Source organism: Vespula vulgaris, chromosome 2 (genome assembly GCF_905475345.1).
Source record: "Vespula vulgaris chromosome 2, iyVesVulg1.1, whole genome shotgun sequence".
Classification (NCBI taxonomy): Eukaryota; Metazoa; Arthropoda; class Insecta; order Hymenoptera; family Vespidae; genus Vespula; species Vespula vulgaris.
In genome coordinates, this window is record NC_066587.1 from 1,102,000 (window position 1) to 1,121,265 (window position 19,266).

Here is a 19,266-nt window from a genome sequence, read left to right on the forward strand (position 1 = left end):
AATGTAAGTTTAATCACACAAAAAATTGTAAATATTGTTTAAAAGTGAATTACTGATAAAATGATGGATAACAATGTATAATAATATTTTACATAACTTAATAACAATATTTACATAATACAAATTAGAATACATATACATACATACATACATATATACATACATGTGTGTGTGTGTGTATATATATATATTATGAATACATTTGGATGTAACAAGAGAGCAATTGATATTCATGTAGGTCCATGAACAGATGTTAAAAATTCATCTAAGTTCATATTACTTAATAATATTTGTGGGTCATATATGCGTTTTTTCTCAACCTGTAAGCAAACAATTATTTTTTGCAGTCAATTTGTATACGTATAAACAGATATAAAAAAGAAATTAATAGCCCATGCTAATTAATAACAAACCTTTGGATCTTCTTTAGATTCTGATAATTTCCTTTTGTGATTTTTTGTAATTAAATTGTCTGAAATCACGTAATTTTACTTTACTCGTGAAAAAGAAATATTTCTAAATTAAACAAAAAGATGAATATTTGTAAATTCTTTTTAATAGAAAATATACAAATATTCAATTACCTTTTTGTGTTTTATTTTTTTCTGATTGCATTTTTATTTTTTCTGATACATTATCTTTATCATTTGTCGACGTAATTTTGCCCGCCGCTTTTTTTAATTTTGGTAATACAGGTTTGTCTACGGGCGAAGATGTGGCTAATGGCTTGGTGCAATCATCCTTTAAGATAAAGTTATTGTTATTAGATTTTATGTTACTTGGTTCAGAATTTTTTACGGGCAACTTTTTGTTGATCAGTTTTTTCTTAGACTTTGGATTCATATTGAATATTTCTTGATAATCAGTAGCTGTCATAGTTTTGATAACTTCTCTGTAATTTTCATTGCTGAGTTGAACATTTATATGCTGTTTTAATTCATTGTTACTGTATCTTCTTCTTCTTTTCTTCGTTGATATATTGTCATCATAAACAAAGTGATATTCTACAGAACTCGGTCCACTTGTATTTAAATCAATTTCCTCTTCAAATTGATTGTTGTCAATTTTTTCTTTATGATTATCAGTTTTACTTGCTGGTACTAGCTGTAAACATTCGAGAACGCAAGATAATTCCTCTTTTGAGTCTTGCGGTTTAATAGTTTCTACAGCGTTTATGATTTCGTCATTATCTAAAATATGTTCATCCTTTTTTTCAACTTGAAGATCTTTCGAGATTATATCTTCTGATATTTGAGATTTTGATTCATTTTCTTCATCACTGAACAAATCTCGTTTTACTTGATTTACTTTAGCCTTCAATATATCTTTTACTTTTTCAATATGTTTTATCGCAATAATTGTATCATCTTTCATATTATATTTCTTTATTGTATCTTTTATTTTTTCAACATGTTTTACTGCAATAATTGCATTATCTTTTATATTATATTCCTTTATTGTATCATTATCTTGTACGTTTTGCTTTTTACCTCTGTTAGTACTCGATAGATAGTCTTTTGACGATTCTTGTTCGCTTACTTTGTTATCATTATTTTGTTCACTTTCAATAATATCGTTTTGAGATGTAGTATGAACAGTACCATATTCTTCCACCTTAGTTTTCGTCTCTATATTTACTTTTCTTTGTGCAGAGACTAATGTATTTACTGTAGTATTTGCTTCCATTAGAAGATTTTTTTTATTATTTTGAATATCCTTATTGCATTTGTGTGATGGATGTATAATAGACATTTTTTTGTTACTTTCTTCTTTATCGATATCTTGAATATTTGTAACAACATTATTACTCGGAGAAACATGTTCGTCAGTATTCTCTCTATTATTAGTATTCTTATCAAAATTTTTTTCACATCGTTTTTCTCTGGTTCTTATTTCACTTGTTATCTTATCCTTTAGTCGATTATTTTTATTTACGTAACTATTTTTATTCTTTACCGATAATATATTTTGTTTACATCTATTTTTTCCAAGAGTTACATTCGATTTTGGTATTTGTTTGAGTTTCGCTATTATACGTTGACGTTTTTGTTCCAATTGTTTCGCATGCTCATCTGTATTTAATATTTTCTGCTTATTATTTTGATAATTTGCATATTCTGCCAATGGTAAAAAAGTAGACCTGTCAAGCGATATATTTTGTATATTTACTATTCGTGCTTTTTGTACAACTTCATTCGCATTGGAGACTTGTTCTCTCGAAGAATTTACGTTCGTTAATTTTTCATTTTCTGAACTAATAAACGCAGATATCTTTGAAGATAAATTTGTTACATTGTCTACACCAATCTTTGAACTGCTAGGAGTGTCAGATATGTCTTCTTCCGGTAAGAAATTTTCATCCTTAGCAGGAGTTTCCTTTAAAGTAGATTCTAATTGCTCTTCGTTTTTGTTTATCGAAAGTAACTTAGCTGGAGATGATTCAGATTTGATTACAATATCCGTCGATGCTTTCTCAACTTCCATTACATTGGTTGACATATTTGATACACTCGATACCGCTTTATCTTTGGTCAAATTATTTTTTAAGTTTGTGGATATATCATGGATAGAATCGTTATTAGATGCATTTATCTTTGCTATAGAATCATTACTTGTATCTGTGTATATTTTATTAGGAGTCTTTTTGTATTTTTTGTTAGATGAAAATGGTTTGGATGTATCGCTAATATTAGAGTTAGTAGAAGAAGAAGAAGAAGAGGATGACGACGATGAAGAAGAAGAAGACGAAGATGTGTCACTGTCGGTTGAATTTTCATTAATACTCGGAGATATTTCATTATTTAACGTAACAACATTGCTAACATTTTCATTAACATCTTGCATTGGAGTTGTATTTACATTGGCAGATGTCGTAGTATCCTTAGTGTTAGAGGATATTTTAAGTTCTTTTACAGCTTCGTCCTTTGGCAAATTTTCTTTGATCACTTCAAACTGTGTTATTTCAAGTTTAGTAGAAACAGATACATTATCATAACTATTGTCTGTATTTATCGTGCATTGAGCAGCAGTGTCAGAAATTGGTACAGCTAAATGTTTCGTTGCACTGTTATCAAATTTCATATCAATTTTTATCACTTTTTCTGGATCACACGAATTCACATGTTCCGTACTTGGTTTATAATAAGGCGATATACACCCATTATATATTCCTTTCTTTATAACGTCGCGAGTATTTTCCTCGCAATGTTTTGGGGTTAACGCAATGCAAGGAGTAGTTGGAAACTCCGGTGTGTTTATCAAGCTACGAATTTTAGTCGAATCATCACTGATTTTAATATACGGTGGAATAATATTGCTATTCGGACTAAGTAAACGAGGCGTCGAAGGTATTCCAGAAGAATTTTCAAATTTTCTTGGCGTTTCTAAATCTATTATATCAGATATTGGAACAATTTGTTGAATATTTTCTACGCTAGCTTTCAGAGGTTCAGATATTGGAATGACTTCTATAGTAGGCAATACATCGTTCGTAACGATTGTTTCTTTTTCCGATTTTTTTAAATTCGTTTTCAATGTTTTTAATTGTACGTATTTCTTTACAACCTTTTTCTCACTTGTTTCTTTATCGCTTGTATTCCTCGTGATATTGTTTTCTATCACAGCTACAGGACAAGTGGATTTAATCGTGCATGCATCTGTATGCGTCTCTATCTTTTCTAAAACGTAACAATCATTTGTCCCACTTGTTACCTCTCTGTTTGCATTATTTAACAGATTATTAGAAAGTGATTTATTACTCGTTTCCATTGACATCGACGAAATTATATTCGGTTTATTCTTTTTAACATTTTGTACACTTGCTATCGATTCTTCGTCTTGTTTTTCAACATACTGTTTCTTTACATCGATTACAATTTTTTCGTCGTTAGACTTTTTCTTACCTTTGGTCTTCAAGCTTTGCAAGTTACGTTTAGAACTTTTACACCCGACATTATTTTTACTTTCAGCAGCTTTTTTTTTTTTTTTATTATTTATCGTCGACGTCGTGGATTTCTCATCATTCGTCTGTAAACACTTACGCAAATCTGCATCCCAACTCTTTCCTATGGTCTTAGGTTTTTGAGATTTATTTATTGATATCGGAGAAGTCGTTGTACCATTGCTTTTACACGGAGATGGATCATCTATGATTACTCCTACGCCATTATATTTTTCCCAACCTCCCATAAGTTTCGGAATAGGACTTCTAGTCGCTATGGGTATTTCATTAGATTGTGCGATATTTAATGCATTTGGAAATGTTGGTACTGTTACAGATGGATTAGTGAATGGCGGTGATTTGAAGAGAGAAGTTCTACGAACTGATTTCATTGGTCTTAACAATTTCGGAGAACAGCTCATATTTTCATTATCTTGCATTTTTGGAGCGGAATGTATTAGCTTCGTTGGAGTATTAAAATCAAGTGTTCTTATATGGCTATTTCTTCGAGGAGTAGATAAACTAAGCCTATGTGTTTTAGCCCTATGTTTTAACAAAGATTTTGGTGTATGTTTATTAATTATATCGTCTTCAGTTTTTTTAGATGTCATTGCATTCTGCTCTTTACTCTCATTTGGTGCAGATTGTGTGAACGTTTTAAAATTTTCCATAAGTACTAAATCTATATCTGACAAATTATGGCTTTGATTAGACTTAGAATTAAACTTCAAATATGGCGATAATTCTATTCCCGACAAACTGATGTTTTCCTCGACGTTAATTATAGGCATATTTGTACTATTTAAAGATGTTTTAATACTGTTCTCTGTGCTATAAAGCGTTATTGATTCCATACTCACTAATTTATTTGTTTCAATTGGATCTAGAAAAATAGGATTACATGTATTTTGTATCAATTTGTCAATATTTTGTATAGGCTTTAATTTGCTATTAGCAATGTTTTCTTTTTGAGATGATTGTACCTTACTATTTGACATGTTCTTTGCATCTTCTTGTATATTCGGTATAGTTGTTGGCAATACATATTTTTGCGGTACATTGACAGTTCTAACGTATAAAGTTTCCATTGATTCTTTAGTTTTGTTAGGATCTTTAGGCATGATTGGAATAAAATGTGAAGTAGAATTAGAAGTAATAGGATGAATATTTCCAATCGAGTAAGATGGATTTAGAGCACGTATATTAGTTATTTCTTCCTTCGAGCATAATACCAACGTTGGCATAGTCATAATATCCTGTTCCGAGATTAAACCATTAGAATTGATTTCAGATTCTCGTTTAATCTTTGTAGGTCGTGGACGCTTAACCACCGATCTCTTTGGTTTAGATTCCGTTTCTTTGTTCGCAGTAACGTTATCCATTTTCTGATTTTCTATTTGCGTAGTATATTTTTCAGACAAGTCAGTATTACTGGTACTAGGTATAGGTATAGGTATAGGTATGGAGACTGGAGATTTTTTGTCATTGGTTTCTGTCGTAGACAATTCTTTGTTATCATGAATATTACTTTTATCATTTTCCGGTCTAACGTGCGTATTAGTTATGTTGGCATTTATAATACTTAAAATAGCTGCGGCATTTTGATCTTCCAAAGCACTTTGCTCCTTTTGTTTATAAATCTCATCTTCAACTCTAGCAGTTTGTTGTCTAGAAGAACTGCGAAGTCTTTGTTTCAAAGGTATTTCTGCCGAACTTATTTCATTAGACGATTTAACTTCAACAATCGTATGTTCTGGTAAAGTAATACCGATGTTATCAATTTCCATTTGTTTTTCTTCCGACCTGTTAATTAAAATCCTATTGTCATCGAAAGATAAATACGAACTTAAACTATTATATTATTGATCATACCGTAGAGAAGAAATAAAAAACAAAATTAAAATGATACTTGCCTATCTGCAGGAGTTGATTTAATATCAATATCTTCATCGGGACTTGTGTCGGTTTCTGTGTTTTTCCCAATGATTTCGTCCAGAAATTGTTCAAAGACTGGATCAGATTCTGTTGCTTCTACTATCGATTTAATAGCATTATTTAACTCAGATACGACCGATGTATTAAGTTCACAACCTGTCGATTCGTTTAAAATTTCCTTTTCTTCCCTTACGAATGTATCAGTCGGAAGAATCGCTTTATTTATATTTTCAGCGATACGTTCTTGTAATTCCGTTCGATTTAACAATTCCTTCGTCAACAACTGGGAGAAGAAAAAAAAAGAAAGAAAAAAAAAACAATTATTGCTAAAATATAAAAATGTAATATAACGTTAAAAAAAAATACTTACACTAAGATTTTGAATAGGCTCGTCGTTGGATTCTGATTCATAATCAAGTAATTCACAAGGAGTAGTTTGAACTTCTGTGTTAGAGAAAGATAACAATTCTTCCGTGTTTGTCCCCGTAGTACACTTTTCACTTAGGGTAGTAACTTTTACATCGTCATTCCTACATTTGTTGTCATTAATGATGTTTACATTAAAATTTCGAGTATCAATATTATCGCCTAAAATATACATTATGTTTAAAGGATATTAGTTATAAATAAAGAACTTTTTTAATAATATTTACCTGAATCCGATGCAACTTTGTCTCTGCTATCCATGGTATGATTGCTATCCGTAAAACTATTTTTCCTGGAATAGCATTGTTTCGGTTGTACCATCGCATTATTAATGTCACTTTGTATATAGTCACATTTTTCTGCATGCTTGATCGCCTCTGTATGTCCAGGTAAACTTTCGAGAGCTGTTGCTTCGCAACCAATTGCTGTTGTTATTGATAAAGGAAATATTTGTTATACACGATTAAAGTATCCTTGAATGAAATAGTGCTAATAGATATATTTATTTCTTAGGCTTACCATGATTGGATAACGAGACAGATTCCTGACACACAGTATTAGATACTTTCGCATTACCTTTGTGTCGCTCTTTGTCGCTATTACTAAGATGCCTCTTTTTTCTACTGCCTGATATTATTGGAGATCCACTTAATGTTTGCTGGTTAGCCTATAATTAACTAAATTTTTTAACTTTCTGTTTTATATGTAAAAGTACTAGAGGATAATAACATTAGTTTCATAAAGAATTTCCTTTGATAAAGAAAATATATAATTTTATACTAAAATTTTGTACCTGTGAAGGCACATTGATATTTACAACGAAGCGTTGCCCACGTGTTTCTTCTACTAAAAATTTTAATTGTTCTAATAGATCTCCGCAATGCTTTAGATGTTCACTATCTGTGATTTTGTTTAAACGTTCCTGTACTAAAGATATAATCATATAAAACGTCGATAAAACTATCGATATTCTCAAGATATTTCGCTCGTATAAAAACGATTATTTTAACTTACTCATAACGCTCATAGCCGAATACTTTTCAACGATATCTATTAACGTTAATCCACTAATACGAGTATTAAAACGTCTTCCTTTTGATAATACATTACGGCATTCTTGGAGATGTGGGGATGTTTCTAAGAATATCCTGGCAGCATCGTTACAATCATGATCTTCCAGATATCCTAATTTAAAATAGAATAATATTAAAAATTACTTTTTGTGTCTTCTACATATTTTTTATGTTATATAAAAAAATAAAGAAACAATATAACTGTTCTTCATACGAACTGTAAAAAAAGATTACTTTCCACTCGTATCTATAAATTTCAAGTTCATTATTATCCTTGTTTAAACAATACATTTTATTTTAACAAAGATAAAACAATAATATTTATAATAATACTGTTCATTGAGTTATTTATATTTTCTACACAAAGGTTAACAAAGGTAACGTAAAAATAATGCACAAGTATTATTTACCAAACACTAATCGAGCTATCTCCGAAGGTAACAAAGCTTCCATGATAATAATTACACAGATTTATTAAATAAAACGAACAAAATTAAATAATTAAAACATTGATTATTAACTTCTGTAAAAGCAGGTTCACTTAAAATGCATCGCGTCTTAGGCGTCTTGCATTCTTGTTCAGAGGAGGGGAGAGACGCTTTTTTTTTTTTTTAACCATAAACTACAAGTTCAGTAAACAGATTCATAAATTGTATAGGCTTTAGATTAAAAGAACATTGTTTAATGACGTTTATTCGGCTAAATTTAAATCGAAGTATGTAAGTTCACATCTTTGCAAATAAGAAATAAAAATAACAACCAATAATCTGACTATTATTTAAACAATGCACGGTTAAATAATAAGTTAAGTCAGACAGTTACGATTACCAACACACACATTTTTATTTATTAATTTATCGATCATTATAAAAAAACAAAATCACGCTAGTTTCTTTATCGATAATTACGACCGATCGAAATCGTTGAAAAATCAATGTTTAAAATCTCTCATCAAACTGAAGTAAGCAATAGAACGTATCAGTAGTTTGAGCAGAATTTATAACCTCTTTGATTTATTTATTAAAAGTTTCTCATATTATTCATCAAAGTATATCGTTTAAATCGTGTAATTTAATATTGTTCTATAAATTTGTAAACTTATTATTTGTTAGTGTGACTGTGACAGTACGTAATTTGAATGATTTTATACAATGCTATGTCATATACATATATGCTTTATTGAACTATGTATAGAATAGCAATATATTGAATGATGCTAATATTGATTTATTTTTTGTCTACATTTCTAAATTGTACATTTTACAGATTAATAGAATATGGGAAATTGGCAATTAGAAGTTTTTAAAATGTCGTTATACATGGCATTTCCCGTAATAATGTTTCATTATTTTAATCAACCAGAAAATTTCGATGAATGGGTGAACAAGGTAAAAAATGAATATTATCCGAAAGAAGATAAAGAACAACGCAGGATGTTGGAAGAATCTATTAGAGAACATAATCGAAGAATAGAACAAAAGCAATTGGAAATTATGCAACGTTCTATTAATAAGAATATTTCATGAAACAAAAAATACTGTATAATATATTTTTAATTTCTTACGTATAGCTGTACTTGTGCATATATATTTCGTTAAATGTTAATCAAATATTATCATTAGCATGTTTGTTCCGTTTTAATGATTAAATAATAAACATTCATCTTGGTTGTACGATAGATGTAATATTTCTTTTTCAAATAAGTAAGATTTTTATCGTTATTCACACAAAATTTCATTTAAATAAAATGAATAAAATTTGTAATGTTTCAATCAAATATTCATTCTTTCATATATTGTGATATTGTTTCACGTGTGAAAATATAACCAATCGCGTGCAAGAATTACCGGTAAGAGGTATTCTGTCATTGGTGAAATTTTTTGACGTAATAAAATCCCTATTATTATTGGTATTCATGGGTTAGAAACAATATTGTTAATTTTAATTATTATATATTTTCAAATTTTTTCTTTGTTGAGTTAAGGTATTAAACGCTATTTTGTCTTTGTAAAAATAAAAGAAAAAAATGATATAAATCTGACAGACAAACTGCACTAGCAGAGATAGTTCCAGTAAGTTTTGGAACGCAATTGGAAATCGTAATTCATTATTTCTCTGTAGATTACCTTATTAGTGATAGACTTAATTAATCAGAATGTCATATTCAATACAATGGAATAGCAATAACATAAACAAAATGATTTAACGTTAATATAATCATCCCCTTCTTTATTTTCACTATTTAATGATAATTTGCCGTCATGTGGAAGTGCCATAAATGTGGAAAACCTGTTTATTTTGGTAAGATCTTTTATTTTATCTTTCTAATTTAGAGATTTGACTTTGACAATTGCCGCTATATACGGATTAAAATTTTTCTTTATATAAACTGACACGAAATGTGTCATTTCCAAAAGAAATATGCGATATTAATTTATTCTACATTGAAAAAAATTGAGAATGTCATTGAATACTTTTATTTTGTCTGATTATAAATATTATTGTCATTAATGTTATCGTCGTTGTGTTGTTTTATTACTAGAAAAAATTTGTATATACATAAAAAAAATTAAAAAAAAAAATTCATTCATCTCAAGTTTTATTCATTATACTTGCTTATCCGCAGCGGAACGTAAGCAATCTTTAGGATATGATTGGCATCCAGAGTGTTTACGCTGTGAGGAATGCGGAAAGCGTTTGAATCCTGGACAACATGCAGAGGTAAAAGATTTATTTGTCGTTGAAAGTTGATAAAGTATCAGATATTTTAAATACAGACTTTGATATTTGTCATCCTTAGCACAAAGGAGTACCATACTGCCATGTTCCATGTTATGGTGCTCTTTTCGGGCCACAATTATTTGGTCACGGTACGAGAGTAGAATCACATACAAGTTTTGGAAAGAAAGAAGTTCGTCCGTCGCTACCAAGGTAATCATTCGTTCCAGTCATATTCTTTTATTTCTTTTTTCACAATTATTTTAGAATAAGATCATAAGAGTTTAATAAGATGTAATATGTATGTTTGCGAATAGGTCACATTTAGAATCAAAGTTGAAAGTTTTTAATCAGTATTACGAAGGTAAAAGTGGTGGAATCCGAAGTCGCGAGGTAAGCTCGTCTACTCAATTGTGAACTTATTTAGAACTACATTGTTTGGAAATAAAAATTTTATATTTGCGTGTATATGTATTGATTCATTTGAAAATAGGTCAATGGAAGATTAATATTAGAAGGTGCCTTGAGAATATATTGGGGTGTTCGAGGTGTTATTCATTTGAAAGAAGACGACGATCAGCGTACTGTGGTTACTGCGCGTAACAGAAACTCTTGTAGACGTAGCGTTTCAGAGGTTTGTTAATACGAATTTTCTATGATATATAATTTTTCATTTGAAATCATTTTCTATAATCATTTGTATGAGTAGGATTTGGAGAACGAAGACAAAGCTGATGTAGCATTGAAGAGTACATCGGAATGTGATACGGAAAGTAATACAAAGTCGGTTCCTCAATCTCCCGATCATTTAAAAAGTTTGACTTTGCCTATGAAGTTGGATGTTAAAACCATGGAATGGGATGAATTAGACGAATTACTTCAGGTTTGAAAAAATATTTAATCGCTTTTATATATTACATAAATTAAGATTGTTTAAATATATTAATTGTTTTAGGTCGAGCGAAAGGTAGACGAGGGTAATAAATTGTATTCGACGATGCCTGAAAATCTTCCATCTATAAGTTCTAATGCCGAAACGCCAGTTCATTCTTCCGAGTCAAGTTTCGATAAAACAGATTCTCGTGATAATTCCGAAACAAGTAGTCCTAACCATCACGTTAATAGGGGTAATGATAGTAGTATAAATAGTACACCGACACATAGCATTGGTAGTTCTTCCAGCACTGATACTCCTATTTATCATGGAACACCAAGCCGGAACGGTACTCTCCGTAGGGTAGAATATTTTGATAATTTGGAGAAGAATGCAATTGGTAATAGGTCTATTAGTACCGACGATAGTTGGATAGAAAAGGGTTTAAATCGTTCGATGTCAGGTCCAGATTGTCTTCAACGGCATCGTACGGACAGTGATACGGATTCTGTAAATTCTCTGCAATTTAGAGAAGACGATAACATGACAATGTCGACTGATAGTGGTTTGGAGGTAACGATCGTTTCAATACTTGTTCTATTCCTTTTTTTTTTATTTTATTTGATCCACTCGTTAATATTCTATATTAATTGATGATTTACTTCAGTTGGACGGAGTTGTTCTGAGACGTAAACAAGGATCCACCGCAATTCGACGTAGACCAGGTGGTCGACGTCAATCACGTAGTCGATTAAGACGTCGTTGTTCTATAAATGGTCATTTCTATAATCGAGAAACTAGTTTCTTTACGCCACCACATGGTTCTCAAATGTCTGTTTGGGTTACAAGTTTAGTAAACACGCAAGAGGTTATTAATCTTATGCTCGACAAATATAAAGTGGACGCGAAGTCGGACAATTTTGCATTGTTCGTAGTGCGCGATAATGGTGGTAGGTTTATATAAATCTTTCTTATATTTTCTTTCTATTATTATTTATTTATTTATATATTATAACTTTATAATTATTTCAACGTACAGAGCAAAGAAGGTTGAGAGACGACGAGTATCCGTTGGAAGTAAGAGTAGTATTGGGACCACATGAAAATGTAGCAAGATTATTTCTGGTCGATAAACTTTCTACACCTGAAATCAGTTCAGATGTCGCACAGTTCCTTAATCTTTCATTAGCAGAATGCCATGGTATATTGCAACGTTATCATTACGAGGAAGAACGACAAATTGTACTTTTAAAAGAAAAGTTAGTAATTTTTTTTTTTTTTTTATGAATTATTCTATATCAATTGATTGTAATCGACTAAGTGACATATTTTTTCTTTTTTTTTTCTTTTTTGATTTCAGATACAAGGAGATGCGAAAGAGAATAAAACAGAGAATGGAGGAATTGAAGGTCCGATTGTAGTTAAGTGATTAAAATCAACGGACACACGCGGTAATCGGATCATTATTTTTCTAAGAATCTTCATTTTCTTTTTTCTTATATTGTTGAACGAATAACAGAGAAAGAAAGATATTTAGGATTATAAATAATTATATAATCGATCGGTTCCTTCTCGAAAGCCTTGCAAATTGAATTTTTATACTAAATTATGTTTTTGCAACGTCCAGTTAAACGTAATCAATATCATATTTTCATTCATATCTCTTAGCACTTATATATCATTTTTACATCATTGTTTTTTATCGTATATGTTCGTTGCATTTATCTACGGTTGGCATATATATAAATATATGTGTGTATGTGCGTGTGTATGAGCGCGCATGCGTGTATATATATATATATATATATATATCACACATACATACATTTCATACATACATACATATATATATACACACTGCCAAGTTAGTTATAATCTGGTGCAATTCAACAACAGAACCAAATCTCAATTAATGAATCAGTAATATGTATTGCGTATGCTATTTGATATCAAATAAGCATTACTTTAGTATGTCCATGTGTGTATACGTGCGTGCGTGCACGTGTACATGCACATTGTTATTATATAAGGCAAGTTTTTAATAATTAGTATTTGTCTTTCTTGTAACCATTTATTAACGTTATTTACTATAGCAGTAGAAATGCATTACATTATTACTGTAATCTATGGTCTCGTGGTCTATCTGAAAAGTAAACAGGTAGTTAGATTATATAGATTTTATACATACATATATATACATATATAAATGTATATACATATAAATATGTAATTGATATAGTATGCAAATATCGATCAGTTAACGAGCATGCTACGAATCTCAAAGATTTAAAGTTTCTCAAAGTAAGCATTATGCGTGAAGAAAATAATGAGGATTGCTATTATAAACATGTTTCCTTATATACGTGGACATGTATCATATCTCGTGCAGTAATATACTTGTGTTTATGCTCCTTTCATTCAGACTTAATATCGAACAAATAATTCTATTATAGCTATTTAAAAACGAACAAACAAATAAATAAATAAATAAGTGAATAAATAAAGTCTTACTTTTCTGAAAGTAAAGAGAAAAAAGAGAAAGGAGTTAGTTTAACGCGAATAAATGTGAAGAATTTTTGCACAAATTATCAATGAGTAAGAGAATAAATTGGTGCTTCGATAATACAAGAACTTTTATATTTAATAAAGCTCTTAATGCTTTTGATTGTAAATCATTCTTTTGTTTGATTTGATAGTATTTTATATAGCATTCCGAGTTATTGAAAAAGAAAAAGAAAAAAAAAAAAATTAAAAAAAAAAAGAAAGAAAATAAAAAATAATAATAATAATAACAATAATAATAATAATAACAATAATAATAATAATAATAGTAGTAATAATAATAATAATAATAATAATAATAATGATAAAGTAAAGATTTAACAAGCAATGCATTTTTTTTATAGAAAAAAATATTCAGAATGAAAAATGATTATATATCAATTTAAAATAAGTGTTAGTCCGAATAACGTATTTAAAACTTAAATACTTCCGATTATATAGTTTAGTTTATATATATATATATATAATAGTAAGGTGCAATGTTGCCTAACACAATGTTCATTATAATCAAATTACTTGATATAAAAACTAATATACTTTGATTATATATATATATATAATTATATATATATATATATATATATATATATATATATATATATATATATATATATAATTATATATAATTATACCGACGAATTTTTTTAGCTGATTAAGAAACCGCAATATATTTAAACGACTGTCCAGAATATTATACATTTTTGAGCTAGTCAGACATGCTACGTGTTAGTTTACTTCGTATATAATTATCAGGATTTTAACTATTTTATAATGTAATAAAGCCAAAAGTGTTTTGCTGGACTGTTATAATTAAAACTTATAATATCTTCCGAAAAAAATATACAGATTATTTCTTCACAATTATTGTTCTGATTATATCGTTGATGGTGCACGATGCAATCATTAAACGTAAAAAAAAAAAGAAAAAAAAAAAAAGAAAAAAAAATGCTTTATAGAATCTAATGAATATTTTAAACAATATATACAACGTTTAAAAGTCGTAGGTAGTATAAACACGCGTTTATATGTCTTTACAAGATCAATACGTATATATCAAAGGCAGCAGCAGCAGCAGCAGCAGCAGCAATAGCTACTGTTAATTAATTAAGAAGAGAGAGACTAATTAAGAGTCATTATCGCTGGCTCTAATATAGCATTAAAGTAGTATTTACTGAACGTTTCAATAAATCCTGAAAATGAGGAGACAGAATACATTGCATAGATATGGCAAACGTTTTTCTATTTTCTTTTTTTCTATTTTCTTTCTTTCTTTTTTTTTTTTTTTCTTTTCGCACAGAGAGAAGAATTTGTATAGTCAGTTTTATTCAAAATACTCCGTACCATGACACGTATTATACTTTCGGATATAAAAATAGATTATGCGAATCTTCAGATATAGATAATAAGTAGCTCTATACGAAATCGTTAAATTGTAATACTTATATAAGAAATGTATAAGGGATGTATACTTTGAAAATTTGTACGAGGCCATTTTGAGAATATGAAATAAATCAGTGCTCGAGTCGTATAGAAATGAATATTAAAAAGAAAATTACAAAAAAAAAAATAATAAAAAATAACAAAAAAAATAAAAAAAAAGTAAATAAATAGATAAATGAACGAATCAAAAAAAAAATCGATAAAAGAAAACAAAAAACGAATAAAAAAGAATGACAAATCGCATGAATGAAAATCACATAGAATTATTGTACCCTACCTGAATATTAATTGCAATCGATGAGATGCTTTCTGGCTGTAGTTTCGAAAGGTGATTGATTGGCTGTTCTTTATTCTTTTTTCTTTTTTTTTTTCTTCTTCATTTATTTTCTTTCTTTTTCTTTTTTTTTGTGTTTTGCAAGGGGGATTGGATCGATGATACGAAGGCTTAGAATAAAATAACTGAGAGGATAATTCGCGTATGAGATTGGACAGAATGTGTATTTATTTATCTTTTAAAGTACGTAGGGTAAAGTAGATCAATGCAATGTTTACGATTAGTATCGAATAGTAATTGTCATACGAGTTGCTAGGAACGAGTATGTATACCCACAACACCGAGGAGCTCTGCTGCTCTTTTTTTTTCCTTTTTTTTTTTGCACGACACTGATATACATTAAACGTTACGAGATAGCAATAACGATTATCACCAGCAAGTTCATCGTTATATCATTGACGTTATATTCATAATTATCTTACCACAATTTTTTTTTTTTTTATTACATGACTTATATATATATATCTTTGGCATCGCGGATACCAGATTCAACAATTAATACGCAGGCTTACACACGCACACAAATACACACACGCATACACGTACACATACTACAATTCACATACATACTTACATAGATACATACATACATACATACATACATATAGACGTACGTACATCATACATACATACATAAATACATACATACATACATACATACATACATACGTAGTACACACGTAGTACATTCCATCGCAGTCCACAGATAAAAAAATTAACACGAAAGGTGGTGTTTTCATTTTTTCATTTCTCTCTCTCTCTCTCTCTCTCTCTCTCTCTCTCTCTCTCTCTCTCTCTCTCTCTCTCTCTCTCTCTCTCTATCTTTCTATTCCTTCTCAAATTCTTTACATTTAATCATCTACGAGGGAAAAACGATTCGAAAGAATCCACCAATAAATATTGGATAATTTACGAAGCGCTAAATGTTTAGGCCGAACAATTATACATAATACATAATATAATATTATATAATACATAATTCTTGATTCTCGGATATAACAATTAAAGATTAACAAATTAAATCGTCCACTTTAATAAATATTATCACTTAGACGTCGAAATATACTGATTTCTTTAATCGTTCGGGACGGCGGGCTAAACTTTTGAAATATAATTCTATAGAATTCATTTCGTTGGAAGGACTTAATATTAATGGACAAAACGAAAACAAAGGAAAGGATAGAAACAATATAACGATATTATAACAACGACGATATAATATAAATAAAAAACAAAAATTACACACACAGCCATACTCACCCCTCCCACAAACACACACACACACTCACAGACATTCACACACACATGTGTATATACATATATAATAATAAATATATATATATATAGACATATGTATATAGGACACGAGTATCTCTCATAAAAGGAAATGAAAATATTCATTTAATTTTTCAAGAGCGCTTCCTTATCATTTTTCTTCTCCCCCTCCCCCTACCACCCACCCCCCTCTTTTCCTTGCATTTATTTTTCTTTCCTTTTCTCTTCTTCTTTTTTTTCTTCTTCTTTTTCTTCTTCCTTTTTTTTTTTTCTTTTTTTCTTTTCGTTTAATCATTTTCGCGCGACCTGGTACTTCGGCTATTTTCGAAGGAGTCGTGAACTTGGCTATCACAATCTGGCAAAACGAGCCTTACAAAAAATACAATACGGCGCCCGCGACGCTATCGAAAGGCCGAGGCACTGATCTCTCGCGATTTTTCATATTTTATTTTTTCAAAGTCTTATATATCATTTTATTTTACGAATAATTACAATATACGAATTCCCGATACGCATAAGTACATATATTGGTATATGTACTTATTTAAACGCGAGAAAGAAGATGCTTTTATTACTTTTTCTCTTATTAACTTTTCTTTATTTTTTCTATTTCTTTCTTCTTCTTGTCTTTTCTTTTTTACTTTCCCTCGCTTCGATAATCATTCCCGTGGCTCTTACGAATCGTTTTATTTTATGTATTTCGTTTTTTCCTCTCTCTTTCTCTCTCTCTCTCTCTCTCTCGCTCTCTCTCGCTCGCTCTCTCTCTCTCTCTCTCTCAGTTTTTTTTCTTTTTTTTTTTCTATTTTATTTTTCTTATTTCGGCTTAGTAAGGCGTAGAAAACACATTTATTTATTATTTTATTTGTTATCTTTCTTTTCCTTTGAAAATGACGACCTTTTGCAACGATTACGAAAAACTATATAAATAGAAAGCTCTTTTTTTCTTCTTAATTCTTTTTTTTTTTCAATTTTTTTTTCTCTTTTTTTCCCCCCTCTTTTCCTCCTCTTTTTCTTCTTAATCATTTTTCTTTAAGTTACGAGCAATTTATAGAGTTCATCGTACATGGTTCACAACGTAAAAATTGAATTCTATTGTGTTAGATTTATAATTGAAATTCGATGTTGCGCTCCTTGTGTTCTTTTTTTCTTCTTTTCTCCCCATTTTCTTTTATTATTATTATTATTATTTTTTTTTAGCTTTTTTTTTCTTCTCACTAACACACTCACGCACCGAGAAGACTCTCATCAGAACGCACTCGTTCTCACACGTTCTTCCTCTCTTTTACATTCTCTCACTCCCTTTCTCTCTCTCTCTCTCTCTCAACAATAACAATTGAATATGAATTAGAAAAATAACATTATATCGTAGACAACAATTGGATTACAATATATATATATATAATAATAATAATAATAATAATAATATGTATATATATACACATATAAGTATATATATATATATATATAATAATGTACCAGCATATTATTATTATTAGTGCTTTTATACAGAATACTTTTTTCAAACCCTCGCTCTTTAAAGCGCGCGCATAATGTAATGTAATGTTGTATGCATGTACGTAATTAATACGTACCCCCACTGACGTCGGGCGTCCTCTCTATCTCTCTCTCTCTCTCTCTCTCTATCTCTCTCTCTATCTCTCTCTCTATCTCTCTCCGTCTCTCTTTCTCTCTATCTATTTCTCTCTTTCTATCTCTATCTCTCTTTAAGTCTCTCTCCTATTATTTGGCAATCTCACGTAAAATGCTACTACAATTTATTTAATTCGTCGTTTCGAAGTCGTCGTTCATATTAGTCGTCGTTGGTCGATTTTTAAAGTCTCGACCGATGGGATCGGATTTATGATGAGGTGGTACGAAATCGTAGTTTTTGTACCCGATACGGTCACACTTATACAAATACATTTATTATATCGAACGCGTTTCTCGAGAATATCCGTGCGATTTCCCCTCCTCCCTTCTTCTCTAACCCCTACCTCACCCCTACCCTTCTCCTCGTTGTCGTTGATAATTCATTGTTCGGATTCATTCATTCGTTTCTTTCAATGGTTTTCAATGCTATCGGAATCATTGACTCGTACTACTACTATTACTACACTACTACTAAACTACTACTACTTCTACTACTACTACACTACTACTACACTACTACTATTCTACTATTACCATTGTTACGACTACTACTTCTTCCTGCTTGGTTCTTCGTAATCTTTTTTCTTCTCGCTCGTTTATTTCACTTTATTATTTTGTTTTTCTTTCTTTAATCGTTATCGTTATCGTCATTATTATCATCATTATAATCATTATCATCATCGACGATAACAAGGTTCGGGTAAAGCTATATATATATATATACATACACAATAATATATGTATATATATATACATACGTGTGTGTGTGTGTGTGTGTGTGTGTGTATGTATAATATGAACTTTCGCACGGACTTTCTCGTTACGGAATTTCTCTCCCGATTAATTCGAGAGATTAAATAATTAATCTAACCTTAGAGAGTAGATCGCAACGTGATGCGATCTCAATGGCGGCGGCGCCCAACGTCAGTGGAAAATTCGTGGACAGATTTAAGACGGCGTACGACATCGTTACTCTCCTCCTCCTCCTCCTCCTCATCTTCATCCTCATCCTCATCTTCACTCTCATCCTCATCCTCAT

The 19,266-nt window shown here is 30.1% G+C and overlaps 3 protein-coding genes across 9 annotated transcripts; 2 read left to right on the forward strand and 1 right to left on the reverse strand.

Annotated features, from left to right (window-relative positions):
• Positions 1-8: 8 nt before the first annotated feature.
• On the reverse strand, positions 9-8,030 carry LOC127061581 (serine-rich adhesin for platelets-like). 4 transcript variants are annotated; one of them, XM_050988646.1, is made up of 10 exons: positions 7,785-8,030; positions 7,316-7,486; positions 7,119-7,228; positions 6,821-6,968; positions 6,529-6,726; positions 6,246-6,463; positions 5,854-6,158; positions 585-5,743; positions 414-472; positions 9-320 (listed from the first exon to the last, which is right to left on the reverse strand). In XM_050988646.1, the coding sequence occupies exons 1-10, from the start codon at positions 7,825-7,827 to the stop codon at positions 231-233; spliced, it is 6,501 nt and encodes a 2,166-aa protein (XP_050844603.1). In that variant the 5' UTR covers positions 7,828-8,030; the 3' UTR covers positions 9-230. The 4 variants fall into 4 exon arrangements, with proteins under 4 accessions (XP_050844603.1, XP_050844602.1, XP_050844605.1 ...); XM_050988645.1 differs by having other exon boundaries at positions 7,095-7,228; XM_050988648.1 differs by lacking the exons at positions 7,316-7,486; positions 7,785-8,030 and having other exon boundaries at positions 6,821-6,978.
• On the forward strand, positions 7,964-9,052 carry LOC127061594 (protein PET100 homolog, mitochondrial). Of its 4 annotated transcripts, none has more exons than XM_050988675.1 (2): positions 7,964-8,089; positions 8,641-9,052. In XM_050988675.1, exon 2 carries the CDS (start codon positions 8,652-8,654, stop codon positions 8,898-8,900), a length of 249 nt encoding a protein of 82 aa, XP_050844632.1. In that variant the 5' UTR covers positions 7,964-8,089; positions 8,641-8,651; the 3' UTR covers positions 8,901-9,052. The 4 variants fall into 4 exon arrangements, with proteins under 4 accessions (XP_050844632.1, XP_050844633.1, XP_050844631.1 ...); XM_050988676.1 differs by having other exon boundaries at positions 7,974-8,093; XM_050988674.1 differs by lacking the exon at positions 7,964-8,089 and adding an exon at positions 8,188-8,335.
• Positions 9,053-9,196: 144 nt separating this feature from the next.
• LOC127061586 (uncharacterized) lies at positions 9,197-14,747 on the forward strand. Its single transcript, XM_050988659.1, has 10 exons — positions 9,197-9,675; positions 10,001-10,095; positions 10,175-10,305; positions 10,410-10,485; positions 10,586-10,726; positions 10,802-10,975; positions 11,048-11,539; positions 11,634-11,916; positions 12,006-12,225; positions 12,327-14,747. The coding sequence occupies exons 1-10, from the start codon at positions 9,636-9,638 to the stop codon at positions 12,385-12,387; spliced, it is 1,713 nt and encodes a 570-aa protein (XP_050844616.1). The 5' UTR covers positions 9,197-9,635; the 3' UTR covers positions 12,388-14,747.
• The last annotated feature ends 4,519 nt before the right edge of the window (positions 14,748-19,266 follow it).